At 36.3% G+C, this 21360-nt stretch overlaps 2 protein-coding genes and 1 pseudogene across 2 annotated transcripts in view; 2 read left to right on the plus strand and 1 right to left on the minus strand.

Moving 5' to 3' along the window:
* Positions 1 to 3183, plus strand: part of skib (v-ski avian sarcoma viral oncogene homolog b) — a 30768-nt gene extending 27585 nt beyond the window's left edge. Inside the window, exons 6-7 of the mRNA XM_026275629.1 lie at positions 550 to 780; positions 987 to 3183. Of these exons, the coding sequence (XP_026131414.1) occupies positions 550 to 780; positions 987 to 1208 (453 nt within the window). The 3' untranslated portion in view covers positions 1209 to 3183. The remainder of the gene's footprint in view (positions 1 to 549; positions 781 to 986) is intronic.
* Positions 3184 to 5642: 2459 nt separating this feature from the next.
* Positions 5643 to 12907, plus strand: LOC113110598 (1-phosphatidylinositol 4,5-bisphosphate phosphodiesterase eta-2-like; annotated as a pseudogene).
* A 128-nt stretch (positions 12908 to 13035) lies between these two features.
* grik6 (glutamate receptor, ionotropic, kainate 6) lies at positions 13036 to 20105 on the minus strand. The gene is made up of 10 exons (XM_026275630.1): positions 19977 to 20105; positions 19445 to 19517; positions 17787 to 17818; positions 17479 to 17658; positions 17108 to 17334; positions 16851 to 16948; positions 15633 to 15850; positions 15308 to 15527; positions 13913 to 14157; positions 13036 to 13742 (listed from the first exon to the last, which is right to left on the minus strand). The coding sequence occupies exons 1-10, from the start codon at positions 19977 to 19979 to the stop codon at positions 13644 to 13646; spliced, it is 1395 nt and encodes a 464-aa protein (XP_026131415.1). The 5' UTR covers positions 19980 to 20105; the 3' UTR covers positions 13036 to 13643.
* Between the last annotated feature and the right edge of the window lie 1255 nt (positions 20106 to 21360).

A 21360-nucleotide genomic window follows, 5' to 3' on the forward strand; every position in this document is an offset into this window, starting at 1 on the left:
TCAGAAAACATTTAGATTTCATTAAAAATATCTTAATTTGTGTTCCGAAGATGAACAAAGATGATCTTACGGGTTTGGAACAACACGAGGGTGAGTAATTAATGACAGAATTTTCCTTTTTCTAAAATTCTAATTTAGAATAATTAAAAAAAATACAATTTAATTTAGAATATTCTGAGCCAGTGTTATTATTAACTAAAACAAACAATGGTAATAATTGTTTACAGTAATTGAAATAAAGCTGAAACAAAATATAATACGAGTGCTCAATACTCAGTTACAAAAAATTACAAATGCTACGTTGACTACTAACTGAACTAATATTCAGTTGCTAAATTAAACTAAATGAAAGCCAAATTAACTAAAATGTATTCATTTAAAAATAAAAGCTCATTTGAAATCCTATAATAGTACATAATGAATACTGAAATAACTCTTCTTCCACGATCAAATAAGCACATTTGTGACACTGCCCTTGTAAGTTGCTTTGTACAAAAGGTGTCAGATTCATGTGTTATCTTATAATAACACATGCGTTATCTTCCGCAGGAGCTGGAGTTTGTCAGGGTGACTAAGAAAGGCAGGCTGAGGGAGGCCATCGAGGCAAAGCGGAACCTGAGGAAGGAGATTGAGCGCCTCCGTGTGGAGTGTGAGAAGAAGGTGCGAGATGCCAACGAGTCCTGCGGCAGGCTGAAGAGGGAGCTGGACAGAGAGAGACAGCTCCGTGTGTGCGACAAGGGCTGTGAAGCAGGACGTCTGAGGGCCAAGTATTCCTCACAGGTGAGATTTGGCACATCCTGTTGGTTTATTTTAACACAGCCAAGTACAGATGGTAAATGTACACTGTGTCCTGGCCACTTTTAATGGCTGTTTTCGCTAGTGGTCTCACATTGATGACCCCATTGTATAGAATAAAGTATAATGACAGCAAATAGGATGTGCACAAAATTTGCAACATATTTAGCTGATATTTTTCACTCTCTCAGATTGAAGATCTGCAGACAAAGCTCCAGCAAGCAGAAGTGGACCGTGAGCAGTTAAGAGAGGACCTGCTGAAAGAGCGGGATGCCCGGCAGAACCTGGAGAGGGTCGTCAAAGAGCTCCAGGAACAGCTGGGCCACAAAGCAGAGATGGAGGGTCACGCCATCTCAAACATACAACCGACTGAGGGACAGAAGAAAGAAATGAGAGATGAAGATGTATCTTAAACATTTCATGTGTTCAGTGTGTGGCTGTAGTTGAAGACTTTGATTTGAGGACGAGTAGAGGATGCCTCTAAAGCCAACACCTTCTTGAAAAAAGATAATAAAAAAAACAAGGATTTTACAGTGTACGTTTACCAAAACCAGTGGAAACAGCAGCCGTAATTCATGAACTCAAGTAACTGGAAAGAGGTTTTCTTGCTTCTTGAGAGGAGAATGCTCGGAGACGGTGGCATCGTGTGTAACTGACTTTCCTTCAGTTAGCTTCTTTAAGCTAATCTAAGGATTTTCTTTGGTTATAAGCTATTTAAAATTTTTGCAAAGATACTTGAATAATATTTGGGAAACGAACATGTTTTCTATTCACAATACATTGACAGTAGCTGGTGAACAACCTGCTAGTGCCGCTGATACTCCGTAAACTAGAAAGTGTTACAAGCCAGAATTCAACATAGTACACAGGTGTTGTCATTACAATGCTCTGCTCGCTTTTATTTCACCTTTTGTTTGCTGTTGTATTCAAATAGTTTGCATGAGCGACAGTGCTATGGTGCAGCAAAGCTTTGTTATAAGCCTACATTCAAATGAGCTTTTTATCTTTGTATTTTTAATAACCATGTACTTAGAACCCTATAGCATTGGCAACGATCAATATGGGCTGAATCCTATCCTCTGTCCTGAACTACAATATTAAGTATTATACTTTACTAATTACAAGTTTTCTTGGTCCAAACAAACATTACAGCATGTGGGCTGATATTGATCACTCCATGCTTCTTGTTTGATGGGGAAATTAATGTTTTTTTGTTGTTGTTTTTTTTTCCGTTCAGAATCAGAATTGTGACAAACATCCGATATTAGTCACTGGTTTTAGGGCTCATTTAACCAGCCCGATCTCACGGCAATTTGTACATATTTTTACGAGGTGGCTAATTCGTACAAATTCGTACGACCACACTCCTACAGGTTTTGCCAAATCGTACGTATTTTACGAGTTGCACAATTCGTATGAATTTGTACGAATACACTAAACCCCGCCCCTAAATCTAACCGACACTGGGGTTTTAGACAAATCATATAAAATCGTATTGTACGAATTAGCCACCTCATAAAATACGCAAAAATTGGCGTGAGATACCGTTGCATTAAACATAAAAACAGATGCTGTTAATGAAAATTACATTTCTACTTATATAGAAATTAAGGATATATATTTTTTTACTTTCTACCAAAAAAAAAAAGAATTGCACTTTTAAGAAAAGATAGTTGTATTGTGTATTTGAAGCCCTGTTTTTTTTTTCAAATCTCAGACAAGTATTGAATAAAGAGGTTTTCATACATTTGTTACAGATGTGAATACCACTTAAACATAAAAATGTAAATATGATAGCGTGCTTTACACTTCACTCTAAATGCTTTTTGCTCCATACCAATAGACTGTATGTATAAAAACAATTTAACACATAAATGAATTTCTCCTATCATAATTTCAACTAGAGGGCATTTACTATATAAAATCCTTATGTAATATTATCAAAAAAACATAGATCATTATATTTCTGAATAAATTCAGTCCCTTTGGAAATCACTTTATATAATTACCAAAGCAAAGTTTCCAATTCTGAGTTTTTGGAGGATAAATCACAAACGTGACTGATGAACTGTAAAGACTATTTGCTGAATTTCTAATGATCTTTTATCTCCATTACCCCTGTCTTGAATAAACCTGCAGTAATACATATACTAACTTTTCCATATCTCTATTTATTCTGGTTGCATTTTTACTTCGCCTTCGATATCCGAGATCCGTATGCTTGCCTATGTCAGTTTAAAATCTTTTGATGTTTTCATGGTCACACTAGAGATATGCATTGTGTTCAGGGTCTTGTCATAGTTTTGATTTTGATGTGGGTCATTTTCGTCACTTATTGTTTTAATGTTCCCCCACGTATAATAACATCATTAAACAGAATCAACCATTCCTGTGTTTCCTGATATTTTGTGCTCCACACAATATTGATATTATAGAAATCTACGGCCAGTGTAGAGCCTAGATTTGATAGCAGCATTTTAAATGTAAAGTGCATGTGCGTGTACTACTGTGCAAACGTCTAAGGCCAAAAAAACATAAAAAATAGTTTGCACAAGGAGTCTGACATCAGCCAGTGCACCACACAGAGATCCTATCTCACCATCATCCAGTCTGTCTGGAATGATATGAAAAAATCTGTGGGGGAAAGAAATGAGTAAGATTAAATCCAAAATAACTTCTCCGAAAAATCTCCGAGATTCTTCAAGAAATCTATGATAAATGATAAAACAAAAAAAGATGATGAAATGAATGTCATGTTTCCATGTTAACTGGCAATGTTTTTACTTTAGTAGCATTATTTAATAGCATTATTATATATCGTCCCCTATCCTTTTCCTTAAATTGACCAATGAGACATGAAAATCCCCAGTACAAGTAATGCCTTCCCCTCATCCTGGATTAGAGATTTACTGATTGCTGACACGCGTGGCTCCTCTTCCCGCTCCAGTTCTTCCTAAACCTGCAGCCACAGCATGCCGGTCCACAACAGCAGTTCAACTGAGCACTCACACTGGAGTATCTGAAGAAAACTCACTGTCAATGGACCAGAGGGAGGGTCAGTCACTAAGAGGATCAGTCAAACAGAGGTGCCAGCTGGAATTAAATCATCTGTCCACATGCACGTTGCTACCCTTAAGAAGTGTTGGCTCATCATGTTACTAACCCCTGTCTCGCTGGTTGGAAGAAAGCTGACCTTATGAGTAACAGGACTAATACGGTGGGCGACGGACATGACCAGAGGTCTAGGTTATACTCACAAAAGAGTCCTGCAGTAATTAACACATCTCCAGGAATGGCACCATCATCTCCAGTCCTGTTTTCACCATCTCTCACCAGGCATCCCCCCAGTCCTGGGAGGAGGAGGTCACCTTCTCCTTTCAGATCGCCCTCTCCTTCTGTAATGACTTCACCTAAACTATGGCAGAAAGCTGCCATATCACGTTTGGCTGAGGAGTTCTTCTGGATAGGGGGAAGTATTGTTGAATGAATGAAGATACCAAATCTCATATTTGCTCTCCTTTTTATCACTACAATTGATAAATGATCTAACTGTGCTGGGTGTAATTCTGCAGCTTTTCTGCCATTTTAAAATCTTATTGATTCATACTTGATTCAGTTTTACGTTTAGAGTAATTTTGTATGTTACTTACTTTTAATTAAACTTAACATAATATGAGTTTTAATAATAAGGCAATGTCCTTTCTCACGGCGGCATATGGACACAAACAATCCACAGAGATTAGACTGCATCACATGACCTTGATCCGCTCCTCCAAAGTAACTTTTTTGAAAACGCCCTGACTTGACTGTTAAAAGTAACCTTCAGTGACTCCTGATCCATTACTGTGTCATTCTGGCATATACGCAGAAAGTATGATTTTTTTTTTTTATAGTAATATGGATTGCCTAGGCTTAATAGTGTATTACTGTCTGTACTATATCGCCTTAAACAGAATGGAAATGTTTTCTTTTGGGATTTTTTTTTTTCTTTTCCATAAAAATACCACAAAGTTATTTTGATGAGAAAATCTCATTATGTAAGAGTTTGCATCATTTTAGTACTGTTTCAATGATGCATGCCTGCAGACAGAAAACACCCTTATGGACCAGTGTGTGCGTGACGCAGCTGTGTAATCTGATTGAGAATATACTTGATATATCTGCTTGAACAATTAAACTCTGACATTCAAAGGATTTTCTTAAAGGTGCACTCGATAAAAACGTTAATGACTGAAGGAATTAATATTACTAAAAATATGTAAGGCGAGTAGGGTGCCCTTAGAGGGATACTTCACCCCAAAATGAAACTTTTGTCGTTAATCACTTACCCCAATGAATACGCATACCGTACAAATGTGTGTGTGGACTGTAGAGCACGTCAGTTGTAAAACAAAACTAACCCTGGACGTTTTAGGATATTTAGAAATCCCAGCCAGGAAATGTCCGGGATAGTTATAATAGTAGCTTGTTTATCACACACTTTCAGAAAAAAAGGAACAGAAGTTGTCACCGGGGCGTTACCTTTTCAAAAGGCACACCTTTGTACCTCAAGAGTCCATATAGGTACCATAAAGGTACATATTAGTACCTAAAAGGTACAACAGTGTACCTTTTGAAAAGGTACCACCCCCAGTGACAGCTTTTGTACCTTTTCTTTCTGAGAGTGCATGAGCAACCAAATATTTAATAATTAAAGTCCTCATTTGCTTTTGCAGTGGAGAGATGCATTTGCAGCATGCAGGCCGGATCTCAAATGATTAAACTGAGAGGAAAATCCAAGGCTCTGGTGCGCCTCTTTTATCTAGATGAGCACAAGGCCTGCATCCGCTGGAGGCCCTCCAGAAAACATGAAAGAGCTTAAAGTGAGTCACATGGAAACCTGCTTGTTCTGCTGAGACACACCAACACATGCTTGTTATTTTCCACACGACATTAAATCACATGACATGCGCAATTTGCTGTTTGTGTATTTCCTTTTGAAAGAGAATTGATGTCTTACAATCAAACAATGAGTCAAGAAACAGATGTTGAAAATCAAGGCTGATATATTACATCTGGTTCATTTGTCATCCTCTAAATGAAAGTTCAAGTTGAGTATTGCAGTAAGTATTTCTGCTCTGTATCTGGGTATTCTGCATACAGTACATAACATTCATATAGACTGCACACAGATACACTGAAGCAGTACTGAGAATAGAAAGATAGCACGCTACTTGAGCATTGTCATTGATTGGCTACTTTTTCGTTCTTGAAAGCAAATGATTCTTGAACCAGAATTTGAAAAAGAGAAGAAAAAGATAATGCATTTTAAATGTATATGTCTGATAAAAGTTAGCTTATGCAACATTTAGGAGTACATTACCATATGTAGCTTCAAGGTATACATGTGCACAAGCTGCATTTGATCTCATAGTTCTTAATAAATAACCAGTGCAAACATCTGGATTGGATAGCATTTTCACAGCAATACTGTCTCTGAAGATCATTCTGTCGAATAAAATGCTTTGTTCAAGTCCGAACCATAGGGGGGAAAAAACGATCAAAAAAGAGCTCTGCACTGTTATTCCCGTTCTTGTTTTTATCTCTTACGCTTACCAAGGTTGCATTTGTTTAATTAAAAATAAAGAAAAGCAGTAATATTGTGAAAAATTATTATAATTGAAAAGAACTGTTTTCTATTGTAATGCATTCCCGTGATAGCAAAGCTGAATTTACAGCAGCCATTACTCCAGTCTTCAGTGTCACATGATCCTTTTTTATTCATTTGATTAAATTTCTTATTATTATCAATGTTGAAAATGGTTGTGCTGCCTAATGTTTTAGTGGAAACCATGACACTGTTCAACAGAACAGCATTTATTTGAAATATAAATCTTTTGTAACATTTTAATTATCTTCCCCCCTTTCCATAAATATATTGCATCTTTGCTAAATAAAGGATTATTATTGTTATTATTAAATGTTATTGACCCCAAACTTCTGAACAGTAGTGTGGGCCTATATACGTACAGTTCAAACATCCAAGCTAGTTTAATGAGCATATCAAATTCTCCTAGCTAGTGTTTTTCACAAGTCTAATTCTACTATTTCTGCATAGTTGGCATAAAAGTTTTCTATTAATATCATCATTGCCACATTATACTGGTTTAAAACACTTCTACATTGCTATGAGCAAAGATGCAGATAAGTACACTCAGTGAGCAACATATGGTTTACTTTGAACAGATGGCGTTGTCTGAAACTGGTTGAGTTCTTAACTCTAGAGCATCTAATCCTTAATGGAGATATAGATTTCTACTGCAACCAATACCATAACACTACTTTCACTAAAAGTACAAACAGTGCTGTTTAAAATATCTCCTTCTAATTTATACACTTGAATTAAAACAAAATAAATGTAATAAATAATTGTGTAATTGCCTGCAGTCGCCACCAAAACCAATGACAATTAATGTTTGTCTTTTAACCACTGCCCCAAAACATGCACATTTTATTATATTTCTATGTTAAATATTCTTTTTACGTTTTACACATTTTTTCATTTCAAAGGAAACCCTGTGCATTCACAGGAGGCTGACACTGATGAAAACCAGGGGTCATTAACATTTGAGGAATTCTGTACCTTTTACAAGCTGATCTCGACGATCTTTGCTTACTAATGATCACCTACAGCAACCACAAAGAGCACACGGACCTCAACCACCTCCAACGCTTCTTGGAAAATGAGCAAAAGGCTGGTGTGATTCATTTTGCACATCTTCATGAAATTATTTTTGTTAAATATGCTGGTCTTCTGATGGACATGCACCGTTTTATATGTAATGGGTGTATGTGCTCTTTGTATGGTGCTGGGTATTGATGGTGAGAGACTCTTTCTTTGCTTCATCTTTTAATCTGGTTATCGGATGTTCACAACATTTATATTGCTTTCTAAGGTTTCGCCAACTACATGCGTAGTCCTGCAGGGGACGTCTTCAACCCAGAACACTATCAAGTAAACCAGGACATGACACAACTGCTGACAATTACTATATCGCATCATCACACAACACTTACCTGACCGGAGATCAGCTGCTATCTCAGTCTCGGGTTGATATGTCTGCGTATGTGCTTCAGGCTGGCTGACGCTGTGTGGAAGGTAGAAATACTTCTCTCCACCTAATAGCCATGCAGTAGATCAAAGCCAATGCCTCTTTGGATAAAGTGTTGGTCAAAGTAAAATACATTTTAACGGGGTGCTTACAGTCATTAAACAAAATATGTTATCCTTCAAATTACTTCAGATTTCTCTGCCTCCCCAGTTGAATGCTGGGATGGTCCTGATGGAGAACCGATTGTGCATCATGGTTACACACTTACCTCAAAAATCCTGTTTAAAGATGTTGTTGAGACAATCAACAAATATGCATTTGCCAAAACTCAGTAAGTGATGTTCATTTTTTTTTAAGATAATAGAAATTATAATTATTATCATTAATATTATTAGTGGTGGTAAATGTGAAGTACAATTTGCTAAGCACAATTTTTTTTATAATAAAACTAATAAATAATTAAAATGAAAAAATATAATATAATATAATATAATATAATAACTAATTCTTCCACTATCAGATATCCAGTGATCCTTTCTATAGAGAACCACTGCACTGTGCTTCAGCAGAAGAAAATGGCTCAGCGCCTCATGGAAGTGCTACAGGACAAGCTGGACCTGTCAAATATAAATGTGAATGAGTCCAGACGTCTGCCATCCCCAGAGCTTTTAAAAGGCAAAGTGCTTGTCAAGGTGAGGTAATATATTGTGCTTCTTGGAAGTTGGAAGTAGAATTGTTTTTTTTTTCTGACTAAATCATGGAAAAACCTGACATTGCAGTGCTTTCCAGGGAAAGAAGCTGCCAGCAAACATTGATGCTGATGAAGAGGAAGGAGATGTGTCTGATGAAGACAGTGGTGAAGAGGATGAGGAGGAAGAGGAGCAAATGAATGGAGATGTGAGATGCTATTTCCTTTTTTCTACATTAGAATAATTGGGTTATTACCCCACTGGATTGTTTAAGTAAAAACTGCTGTGTTCTGGATTACAGACCACCGAAGGAGCACCAGAGACGGGCGATGAATCAAAGAAACGCTCACGGAGATTATTCATGGACAGCTTCAGGCGCAAGGTCTCCAAGGACCTTTCACTAGGCGTATTACATTTCCAGTAATTTAGGAAAAAAGATCTCACAAAATCATTATTATATTAGTGATATAATGTTCTGTGTTGCAGAAGAAAAAGCGGATAAAGTTAAAAAAGAGACCCGTCATGAGCGACTCCCATAATGAGCAGGAAATTCCCAGCAGTAATGATAAACTGGTTATCAACTATGGCAAGTGAGTATTTCAGGGGATAAGGTTTGTTGTTGAATTTGCTTTAAAAAAAAAAAAAAAAAAAAAAAAAGATAAATGTACAGTAAAAAAGTCATCTGAGGTTGTCAGTAGCCTAATTCACAGCAAAAAAAAGTTTTCAACATTATTATTATATTTTAATATTTTGATAAATGTTAATTAAATTACATAAAACATAGCATAACTTCCCCATGCACAATACTTAGAATTATATATATAAAAAAAGTCTACCCTTCCAGCTACCGTGTTGATTCTAGCAAATTCAATCCTCAGCCTTTTTGGAATGCAGGATGTCATTTAGGTATGAATTTCCTTTTTTCTTTAATTCATTATGAATAATTTCCTTTCTAATTATCATCAAAGCCTGTTGTTTTTCATTAATAATGAAACGGCAACGACTTTGATTTGAACAGCAATGGATCCTGGCTTTTTTTTACCTATCACAGTTGTGTCGTGCATTTGTTTGAAATGTTGTTTCATCTTTCCAGTCGCTCTCAACTATCAAACAGAAGGACGTATGCTACATCTGATCAGGGCAACATTTGCAGCGAATGGAAACTGCGGCTATGTGCTGAAGCCAAAATGCTTGTGTAAAGGTAGCTTGGTGCCTCTAGTGTGCAGACCAAAAAAAAAAGACATTCCTTTGATGCATTAAATGTATCATTTTCTTTGAAAGGCACTTTTCACCACACAAAATGATTGCCCTGAGGTGCCTTTAATCCTATGCTGGAAGACCATTTGCCAGGAGACAGGAAATCTCAGCTAGTGCTCAAAATAATTAGTGGACAGCAGCTACAGTACCGAAGCCAAAAGACTCCATGTTAGGAGACAGAGGAGAGGTGAGACCACTCACACTGAAATTAAAGTAAACGATAAAATGTTTCAAACTGTCTAAGATTAAATGTTTGTTGTCCAGATCATAGATCCCTTTGTGGAAGTGGAGATTATTGGATTGTCTATCGATTGCAATAAGCAGCAGACAAGAGTAGTAGATGACAACGGTAAGTACAGAACTGAATTGTTCAAACAGAACAGTTAAGGTCTTTGAATGTTTGATTGTTGAGCGATGTCTTGTGCAATTTCTTTTCACATATCTTCTTTTCCATTGTGTTTAACAGCAAGTCATGTTTCCTGTATATGAAATGAACACATGATGTCAGTTTCTCACACAAAGGACTCTTTTTCTTTTTAATGAGTCAGGCAAAAAGATTCATGAGTAATGGTTCATTTTGCAAAGAATGAGACAAAATCGTGTGATTTGACTGAACTGCAAATCTTTTTTTTTTTCATTATGTAACCTTTAAATGTATAGCTTACAAAAAACTAAAAATACATATTGGTATAGGACAGCTAAATGTAAACCGTTTCCCATTTATTGGCCATGTAACAGGTTTTAACCCCATGTGGGAGGAGACACTCGTGTTCACTCTGCACATGCCTCAGATTGCCTTAGTACGCTTTATGGTTTGGGACTATGATCCAATTGGACGAGACTTTACTGGACAAAGAACCATAGCATTTAAAAGCATGATGACAGGTAAATTATATGACAGTCAGTGATATCATTGCACAGAGAATGCTGTATATATTTTTGAAACATTTGCTGTATACATTTTTGTCAATAATTCAATTAGCCAAAATTACATTATTTCCTTGTTCCACAGGCTATCGACATGTTTATTTAGAAGGTATGGAAGAAGCATCTATCTTTGTGCATGTTGCCATTAATGACATAACAGGAAAGGTAACTATTTATTACATTTCTTTTCTCTTTTGCGTTAACGTGGCTACTGAAATTTTGACTGTTGTTGATGAAGATCACTTCCAGAATGAAAAGTGATCATTTACTCACCCCCATGTCATCCAAGATGTCTTTCTTTCTTCAGTCGCAAATAAATTAAGGTTTTAAGGAAAACTTTCCACAATTTTTCTCCATGTAGTGGACTTTGATCGGTTGGGACCAAATTGACCAAACTGCAATTTTAATGCAGCTTTAAAGGGCTCTACACAATCCCAGCTTATGAATAAGAGTCATATCAAGTGAAATGATTGGTAATATTTTTTTTAATGTATATACTTTTTACACTGCAAAAAATGATTTTCTTACTTTGGAGAAAAATCCTGGAATGTTTACCTCAAAAAACATAATTTCTTTTCAACTGAAGGAAGATTTTGGATGACACGGGAATGAGTAAATTATCATTAACTTTTCATTCTGGAAGTGAACTTCTCTGTTATTCTACCATCATACAATTGTTTTGCTGATACATTGATAACCAGGTCAAATCAAGCAACGCAGTAAAGCAGCTAATCCAGAAAAACTTTATGCATACATCCTTTGGCCCCAGCTCCCTGTGGAAAAGAGCTGGAAAGAAACAAGCAAAAGTGGTGAAGGGCTCTTGACTGCTACACCAAAGAGGACTTTCTAAACAGACGTTACAGTGATGACGTGAGCTCAAAGGACAGCAGGAGCACCTCACAGTCTGCATCTTTGCTCAGAGGAGCTCAAAGTGAACCCCTTAGAAGGGCCCATAAGGTGTGTTTTCAGGAGCCAGAAGGATCTCACGAGGCACGACGGCGCCGCCTGTCCTCCATCACATGCTCTGGTGGAGCAAGAGTGGCTATAGACTACACCAACCTAGCATGTGATTCAAAAGACAATTCAGATCTGGACATTCAGACTTCTGTGGTCCAATCACACCTTGAGGAAACCAAAGAGCTGACTGATTCAAAAAGAAATAAACAGGAGTGTGAGTCTACAAACTTAGCAATTACTAAGATAAAGGTTCCCACTTCTACACTGAATAATCAGTTCTTGTCGAAGCAGAACCTACTCAAGAGTGTGAACCCTTAAATTTCCTTCCAGTACCTGATGGAGTACCAGATCCTTCCACTGGAACGTTTAACACCAGAACTGTGTTGCTCAGGAATAAATTTGGACGTTCTTTAGATGGTAGGCTTAACCCCTCAGTGGCAGCCATTGTCAATTCCTGCAACCCCTGTGCTGAACAGACGCGTGAATGACCCAGACACACCGTCTTCTAAAGATCCGCCATTTAAAGGACGTAGATCACAAAGCGTCCTGAGACGCAGTCCGCCCTCGCCACCCCATCACGTTAGGAAAGACTTCCTCAACCAGCACCCTCTCCCTCAGTGCAGTTACACGGCACCAAAAACCTCTCTTTATAATAATCACAGCCCCGCTGAGAGTGAATCAAGCAGCCTAAGTAGTTTGGACAGCCTTGACCCGAGTACTCTGCCGTCCCGTTTCCCTGACAACCAGCAGCAGACAATGGGCACACTGCAGAGGGAAATGAATGCTGTGTTTGAACAGAAAATGCCTGAGATTCGCTGCCATTCGCCACTGTTTTTCAGAGGTAAGTAGTAAAAGTGCCTTTTCTTAATGATAATAATTATGTTAAATTAATGCTATTTTCATGCTGGTTGAGTAAAACTAAATATTATTTGAGTTTACAAGAGATCTCAATTATGTTAATTTGTGGTAGGATTTTAATATTTTTTCTTTCTTTTTGTTTTAGATTCTTCAACACTGTAGAAAAGAAAAAACATGCGTGTGAAGCCTAATAAGAAACAGAAATAAAATTACACACTGCAGTTACGGGTATGGACAGATGCTACAAGAAGAAAAGCAATTACATAAATACATATTTGTGTTTTGTACTAGTATTATCTTGATTAAGTCTTACTCATCAACTCATGCCATCATAATTCATTATTTTTTCTAAAAGGGCCCCGGAATGTTACACTTGGACTTTTGAGTTTGGAAGCTGCAATTCAGAAATTAAAACTAAACATATGTTTCTCATGTTTGTTAAAAATGCAGTCACACTTTGATGTTAGATAAAGTTTATTAATTCATTAATATACATGGTGCTAGAATGCATACCTCTTTTGTGACTAATTTTTTTTTTTTTTTTACAATTTTATGTGCTTTCTATGTTTGAATTACAGAACAATTGTAATATGTTACTTGGAATTTTTACTTTTCATAGACATTTTCTTTGCATTTTACAAACATTTCCTCTGATGTACAGCATTTAACAAACATAAAAATCTAATTCACTCTGTTCAGATGTCTCCAATCTTTGTCATTCATTGGCTAAATAGATTTCACATTTAACATTTTTGTCTCATAATACTGGTCTAAAAAACTCTGTTTCTATATTGTTTCAAGATTGATCTTATACAATGCACTGCAGGAGATTTTGCGTGTCTCATTGCATCTTCATTGTAGAGAAATTTTTATTAAAATGTAAAAAGAAAATAAGATTATGTATTAAAATCTCTGAAGTTTAAGTACAGCTTATATAAATCAGTTAAAAATATGAAATGTTAAAAAGCTGTATTTTCTAACTTGAGAAATAGTATTGATACCTTGCACCAGATAATGTACAAACCTAACAATGTAAGACTTGCATATTACATTAGAGTTGTTGAGCATTTTATGCCTTGTTTTTGTCTGAGGTTTCCTGGTCTCCTTGTGTGTTGGTCATTCTCAAACGCTGGCTCAGCTCCTGAGTCAAAACTGCACAGCAGGATTTCTGTATTGATGAGAACAGGTTTATTTTCAGACTCTATTATCATGAACAAAAACACATATTGAAATGTGCTACAGTAAATTTAACAGCAATGAAAAATGTCAATTTTCTTCCTGGTATGGTGGTTCATTGAGATGTATGTGTTTGTTTGTGTTTATATTGGCATTACTTGCCTTCTGCTCCCCTGCAGTGCTGCGAGACTTTGAGGTGAGTTCAAACAAGGAGAGTAGCACTCCAATCCCAAGGCCAATAGCCAGAACCAGGAAGATGCCCTTCATGCCATGGGCCCTCAGAGACGAGCCTTTGGCACTATCCGGTATACAGCTGCTGGCCCACCACTTAGTGCGCAGGTACGCCAGCTCCCCAGCCTCACTCAGCTGCAGGATGGCGATGCTCAGGTTCTTCAGCATTGGAGATCCTGTTCCAGAAATACTGTGGCTTTAAAACCATTTACTGCAGACTGAACTGCAGCAACGGCAATATGTCTTATGTCTCTCTTTGGACAAATAATTCAACCAAAAGTAATTTTTTGGTAAATTTTAAAGCAATGGTCCATGCAAAATTGTTAATATGAAGTATCACATAAAAAAATAAAAAATAAATTACACTGGCTTGAGGTAGTTTTTGACTTTTTCGAAAAAGTGTTAATGTGATTGATGGGAGATGGAAATGCGTTTTGCATATAAATTCCTCCACGCGCACCAAAAAGTCATGTGACTCTCACGCTACGGGATTGCATTACCTGACTAACCAGTGGACCGATCTCGTTGCACAGCATTTGAAATGATATGACCATTCTTAAATGTCCTAGAAAAGTATATCGTCAAAGTATATTTCTGTATAATTGCCTCCCAGAGCTGCCTTACACGACTGCATTCCCAAACAGCAGGCATCCACCTCTGAAAGCAATGACTCACTCTTAGGAGCAAGTCATTTATTATATATAAAAATTATTATATTCAGTGGCTCCTCCTACTTAGTGCTTTTTTAGTGCCGGTTTATCAGGAAGTGACGAAAACAGTGCTTGTTCTTAAATGTTTTATGTGAAACCCAGCTATAGATGAGTTTGTTTCTTTATAAAAACAGAATTGCAGAAAATCTGCTCACCAATGGAGCCTCTGCAGTGAATGGGTGCTGTCAGAATGAGATGTGTGGATTACTTGTGATTGTGATGTTTTTGTCAGCTGTTTGGACTCTGACAGCACCCATTCACTTCAGAGGATCCATTCGGAGAGCAAGAGATGTAATGCAAAATTTCTCCAAATCTGCTCTGAAGAAATAAACTCATCTTTGATGGCCTGTCGATGAATACATTTTCATATTTTGCGATGAACTATAGCTTTATTGTATACATTTTTTAACACCTTTGAACAACAACAACAACCTAACTTTAAAATTTCACTCTGAAAATTTAGTATATTTAAAAAATAACTAAAGATACTGTTTCTAACATGAGATCCTGTAAGAGAGGAAAAACTAAGACTAGTATTTTTTATTCAAAACATACTCCAATAGTCTTTTTTCCAGTGTACATCCATTTAAAACTACATAAAAAATCTTTGTCTCACCAAGAGGAGTTACAATGCTGTAACCTCTCATCCCGATGACCTCATGAGCCCGGACCAGTTCACAATGGCGTGCCACAGCCAAGTCCAAGGAAACTGATTCTCCAATAAAAGCAAAGTTTCCTTCCTTTGCTTTCTGGACACCCTCATCCATGGAGGACACAAAACTCTTTCTCCGCTCCATGTGCTCATAGATACGACGGTAAGATGGGTTATTTGAGTTCTGTGCAAAAAGAAAATACATTAGGAAAACTTTTCTGTACCATCTGGTAGGAATGAATTTGAGTAATCTGAAAGAAATGTGATGAAATAATTCATGTGTTCAGACCTTAAAGAAGGCAAGAGTTGAGGAGCCGGCAAGTGTTCCATATTCTATCACGTCCTGATTAGCCAAGTCCTCAAAACCTTTAATCATGAGCGGTGCAGAGTCAGGCCCCTGAGAGGAACTGAGGCTGGAAAAATAACAGGCCAGGAGCACCACGGCAAACAACCACCAGGTACAACTGATAACCCTTCCTGACACAGCTTTAGGGTGAGGGCCTGCACCTGCAGAAAGCCAAACAAATGAGAGGAAATTATGTTATCCTTCCATTATCAATGGCTGAAAAGTAGTTTAGATAGAAAAATAGCTGCAGGCAGCAATAAAGGGCAGAGCACCCCAGTGAACCATACCTTGTAATGCTGACTATACAGTGTGTGGAAAATACATTGTAAGGCTACATATTCCTGTTTTAAGTATATAAGGATATAAGTATATTATTGCTTATATATTTTGATAAGCAGGAGATGCAGGGTTTTTTTTTTTTTGCAGACTCTGTAAGGGCACGGCGGCGATGAGATTTTCCAAGTTTTGTTTTTATATACCAAAGCACCTCTAAGACAGAGCTGCACTTCCTGTTTGGCATCTTTTTAAATGCTGCTGCTTTAGTAGCTGGTCTATTTACTGTACAACAGTATGGTGAACTAAAGCCATTAAAACATTTTTGTTAACTGAAGTAAAGCAGAAATAAAATAACTATTAGATGAAAAACACACTGAAATAAATTACAAAACTGAACTCAAACTAAAACAAATAATAAAATAAATTAAACCTAAATAGTAATATAAAATAAACTGGAAAACTGAAATAAAGATGAAATAATATAAATATTACATTAAAAGCTGAAGTTTAAGTTGAAGCATCTGCAAATAAATATGAACTCAAATTTAACTTAAATAGTATTATAAAAAAAAATGAAAAATGACAAAAGTAAATAGCTAAATTAAATTGATTTAAAAAAAAATGCTAATTCATAATATTAATAAAAAATACTACGTAATTATTGTGAGGCTTGATATTAATTAAATTTGGTGAAGATTCCACAGATATTGCAAAATGTATAGCAAAAAAAAAAAATCAAAATGGCCATAAGGGATATGGTTGACAGTGGACAGATGACGAAATATATCCTGCATTCGAAGGGTCAAGACTTTGTGCTTTTCAGTGTATGACCACTAAAAACTGCCAATCCATTCATACAGTTATACATAATTCATACATGATTACCTTGCAGGCTTAGGGCTCCCGCAGCGTACCACAAACTGTAGAGGAGAGTGAAGTGATTTGGCTCTGTCTCGGGCTGACTCCACTCACATGGACTCAACCTTGACATAAAAAGACAAATATAGAATTGAGTTTCAGAATCGTATTCAGAAACCATCCTGGACAACGGTTTTACAGCTATAATAATAAAATGTTTTGTGTCATAAATAAGTAAGGGTTCTTGTTCTATGTGTCTGTGGTGTTCTCCTCCTTTCTCTGACCTTCCCACAATGCAGATGCAGACTGCAGTCACAAAGTATGCAATCAGGATGCCGAACCAGGTCTCCCCAGAGAAGGGGGAGAGGAAGTCAAAAAACCCAGCCTCCTCCGAAACGATATCTTTGCGGAGGAGGATACTGATTCCGGTCTGCATGTAAGGTTTTGTCATTCCCACTGCCTTCTCACGGGCAGCAGTGAGAGTGAGGGGAGCCACGGCGAGATCAGCTTCCTGTGAACAAAATATATGGAAGGTTTAGGAAGGATTCATATCATCAAGATGATTTCAGATTTCATGCTATGCTGGTTTTCAGTTTATATTCATCAGTACAGTACCAGTGCTACTTTGTATTGTTCTGTAAAATTCATCACATACCCCTCTAACAACCTCCCCGATCATTCCGTTCCAGTTTCCAGTTTCATCCTGCCGGCCATACGCTCCATCCTTCACCAGGTGAACTTTGTATTTGAAGCCCAGTTTCTTAGCCAGCTCAGTGAGCAGATCCATACAGTAGCCTTCCAACTGTGAGCCCTTGCTCATTGTGTAGGGGTCTTGCTGAAATCCAAAATGAATATGATGTAAATAAAAAATTATTAACACAATGAAATTAATGTTATTATAAATAATGTGAAAATACATAATAACATAACGATTTATCATTTTTTTTACTTTTATAATATTACCTTGATGGTGGTAACTATCAGTTCTTGCCTTGCTGAAATGGAAACATTATATTATTAATATGTTTCATTTATTATAAATGATTATAAATTTACATACACTATCACTCAAAAGTGTGGTTTTAAAAGAAGTCTCATTTGCTTAACAATGCTGCATTCATTTGATCAAAAATACAGTATATTGTGTGAATTATACAATTTAACATACAGTAGCTGTTTTCTGTTTTAATATGTTTTAAAATCTCATTTATCCATGTTGGCAACGTTGAATTATCAGCAGCCATTACTCCAGTCTTCAGTGTCACATGATCCTTCAGAAATATGAAATAATAATCTCAATAGTTGATCTGCAGTTCAATAAACATTGTTCTAATTATCAGTGTTGACAACTTTAATATTTTGTTTTGTGGAAACCATGAATAGAAAGTTAAATCTTTAATGCATCCTTGCTGCATTCAAGTATTCATTTCTTTAAAAAAAAAAAAAAAAAAAATTCTTAACCCAAACTTTTGTGTAGTTAATATAAGAATCACATCACAGAACCCTGTTCATAACATCAATAAATGTGAAGGGATTGAAGTCGATAAACAAAACAGAGTCCTACTGAGTAAACACATTTGAAAACCTCAGATCTGTTCAAGTGTGTGTTTGTTCAAAAGTGACCTCAAGTTGACACAGAAAGACATGGCCAAGATTTCAGTGGCTCCTCTATTGATCTGCCAAATCAGTCCTCTGGCTGGGAGTCTCACTTCCTGCTGCATTTGTGTCACAAATAGCTCCATCTTAAATTAGCCAGAGTCATCAGAGAAGCTTTGTCCGGCAGCCCCATCCTCGCTCAGTCTGCGAGTCTCGGGGAGATAATGATGAGTGAATGGCCCGGCTGCGTTTGATGCTCTCTTAGGCAGCTTCCTGGTTTCCGGAGCCCATAAAGTTTGGCTGTGTTTTTCCTACTTTTTTTTTTTTTGTGAGAGACAATAATCTCATTGCAGGGCTGAGCTGTGACTAATTGGAGTTACTGTTTTCTGTCACTTGATCATGAAGGCTTGGTAAGGGCAGTCAAAGAGTATCTGAAGCTGAAGTTGAGCGAGGCCCTCAGGACTCCATCAACACCATAGAGTGATGTTGACACTCATCAGCTCCTCCTATTGAATTTATGACAGACACAGAGGGCCCTCGACGTGCTGTCATAGCTTGGCATGTCTTAAACACTGTTCTGCTTTTTCAAGGCTTTGAATTGATTTATAACCGTTTTCCAGAGGGTTTCAGCTGGCTGACTTCCTCTCTGTCAGAATGGGGTATGAAGTGTGCCAAGCAGGATGTGGTCACTATCTTTGAAGATGTGCCCAGCTGACTGTTCAGCCATTTATCATATGACAGGTCTGTGAAATTCAAGAACTTCACGCGGCGAGGACAAGACGAGTTGGCACAGATTTCATCGTAGCTGCTGTTTATGAAATTACATGTGATGCCATAAAAGTCACCAATGACTCTACTGTATTTCTTTAGGAAACAGAACTGATTCTAAGTATACAGGAAAAATTTGCTGTGCTTCTGTGTGATGCCATTACATAATAACAATTTCACATAAGACAAACACGTAATATCTGCAGAATGCAAGAATACATTATATATCCGTATATATCAACAAACTTTGGTAATACCTGCTATGCAGATCTCTGACCCCAGCAGCAATACTACACATAAAGAGACAATTCCCATGTTGCTGATCCTGACCTGCAAGCCAAACAGACAATCAGGCTGTTTACATGTTAACACATCTAAAAACATTTGTATATTCAAATATACATACCTTTTTTTTGTGATTTATGCTATGTAGTCTATTTTATTACAATTATTTATAGTAAATAGCCATCTCTCCCTATCGGCTTTGTATTAATACACATAATAAGTGGTCAGCATGTGTCTTTTAAATTCTATTTATATATATATTAATATAAAAATGTTTTAGAAAGTAAAATATGTACATATAAAATGTAAAAGAAATGTAAAAAGACACATTTTATATGACTTCTTAATATTTTGTTGAGGTTTATGACAAGTAATAATACATAAGTTTCTACCATATGACCACGAATGCATTTTCAGAGCTCCAGCATACTTCAAATCAAACAGACATTAATGGCTTTCTAAGGATCTATCAATCAAACTGCATCCTCCAAGTCTCACACTTACCATGATGTCTTGCGGTGAAATTCCACTGACACTGACGCCGATCAAGACAGTGGTGTGCTTTACACTAATGAATTAGAGGGTTCCCACTAAAGGCTTGGGAAAAGCCAATGAGTTTTGGGGGGTGGAGAAAGTCATCCAAACACTTAGAATAAAATGGGAGTTGATAGAATATTCTAGAGCCGAAAGAATCATAAATACGATATACTTCCAGAATATGTTAGATACGAGATTGAAAATATGTGAAATTTTGATTTTAACATTTGTTTCCATGGACCACAAAGCCAGTCATAAGTCTTTTTTTTTCATTTTATTTTTTTATTGAGATTTATACATAATCTGAAACCTGAATAAATAAGGATAGGACAATATTTGTCCACGATACTATTTGAAAATCTGGAATCTGAGGGAGCAAAAAAAAAAAAATCTTAATATTTAGAAAATCACATTTGAATTACGTTTTTATATATTTACGGTAGGAAATGTATAAAATATCTACGTGGAACATGATCTTTACTTAATATCCTAATGATTTTTGGCATAAAAGAAAAAACAGTAATGTTGACCCATACAGTGTATATTGTTGGCTATTGCTACAAATATAATGACTTATGACTGGTTTTGTGGTCCAGGGTCACATTTGTGTGAAATTTCAGTGTCTTAGGTCAGTATGGCCCAATATTGTATAAAAAGTGTGCCCTCCAACACCAGTTTTTCTGGGGGAAATTATAAAGCATATAGCCTACTTACATGCATAAAGTGTATATACACATTAAACGATGGTGTTTATATATTCAGGGGGAAATTAAATTAAAGATTAACTATTTTCAGGTTGTTCAAACACATTGCATAATAAAAATACATAAATCTGAAAAATAGTAAGTGGACAAAATATAGTAGGCTATCATTAAAGATGGTCTTTATATTCAGAAGAAAATGGAAAGGACTAAAATACAGTTTTAAACATTATTATTGTCATTGTTATTATTACCTATATTATTATTAATGTGAATGTCTTAGGTCAGTTTGGGCCAATACCGAATATAATAGCTAACTAGTGTGCCCTCCAACACCAGTGTGTTTGGGGAAATAAGCTAATGCATACTACACATGCATAAAGTGTGTATATAGTGCATTAAAAGATGGTATTTATAGCCTACATTCAGATGGAATAGGAAAAGATTAAATCATTTTAGGTTGTTTAAAACATTATAAAATAAATCAATAAATAATATTAATTATATGCCTAATAATAATAATAACAATGGATAGTGACCAAAAATCACATACAGGACTATTAAAGATGGTCTTTTAATAGGAAAGTGGAAAGTTCATTATAAAAATATCATTATAATATTATTATTAATATTATTAGTATCTTATTATT

This window comes from Carassius auratus, chromosome 11, assembly GCF_003368295.1.
Source record: "Carassius auratus strain Wakin chromosome 11, ASM336829v1, whole genome shotgun sequence".
NCBI lineage: Eukaryota > Metazoa > Chordata > Actinopteri > Cypriniformes > Cyprinidae > Carassius > Carassius auratus.

What these genes read in the sequence shown, in the direction of transcription:
- grik6 (XM_026275630.1), bottom strand. An exon ending in CAACTCTTGCCTTCTTTAAG is followed by an intron (nt 15,528 to 15,632) that starts GTCTGAACACAT and finishes CTTTTTGCACAG; the next exon opens with AACTCAAATAACCCATCTTA. An exon ending in CAGCATTGTAACTCCTCTTG is followed by an intron (nt 14,158 to 15,307) that starts GTGAGACAAAGA and finishes TTTCTGGAACAG; the next exon opens with GATCTCCAATGCTGAAGAAC.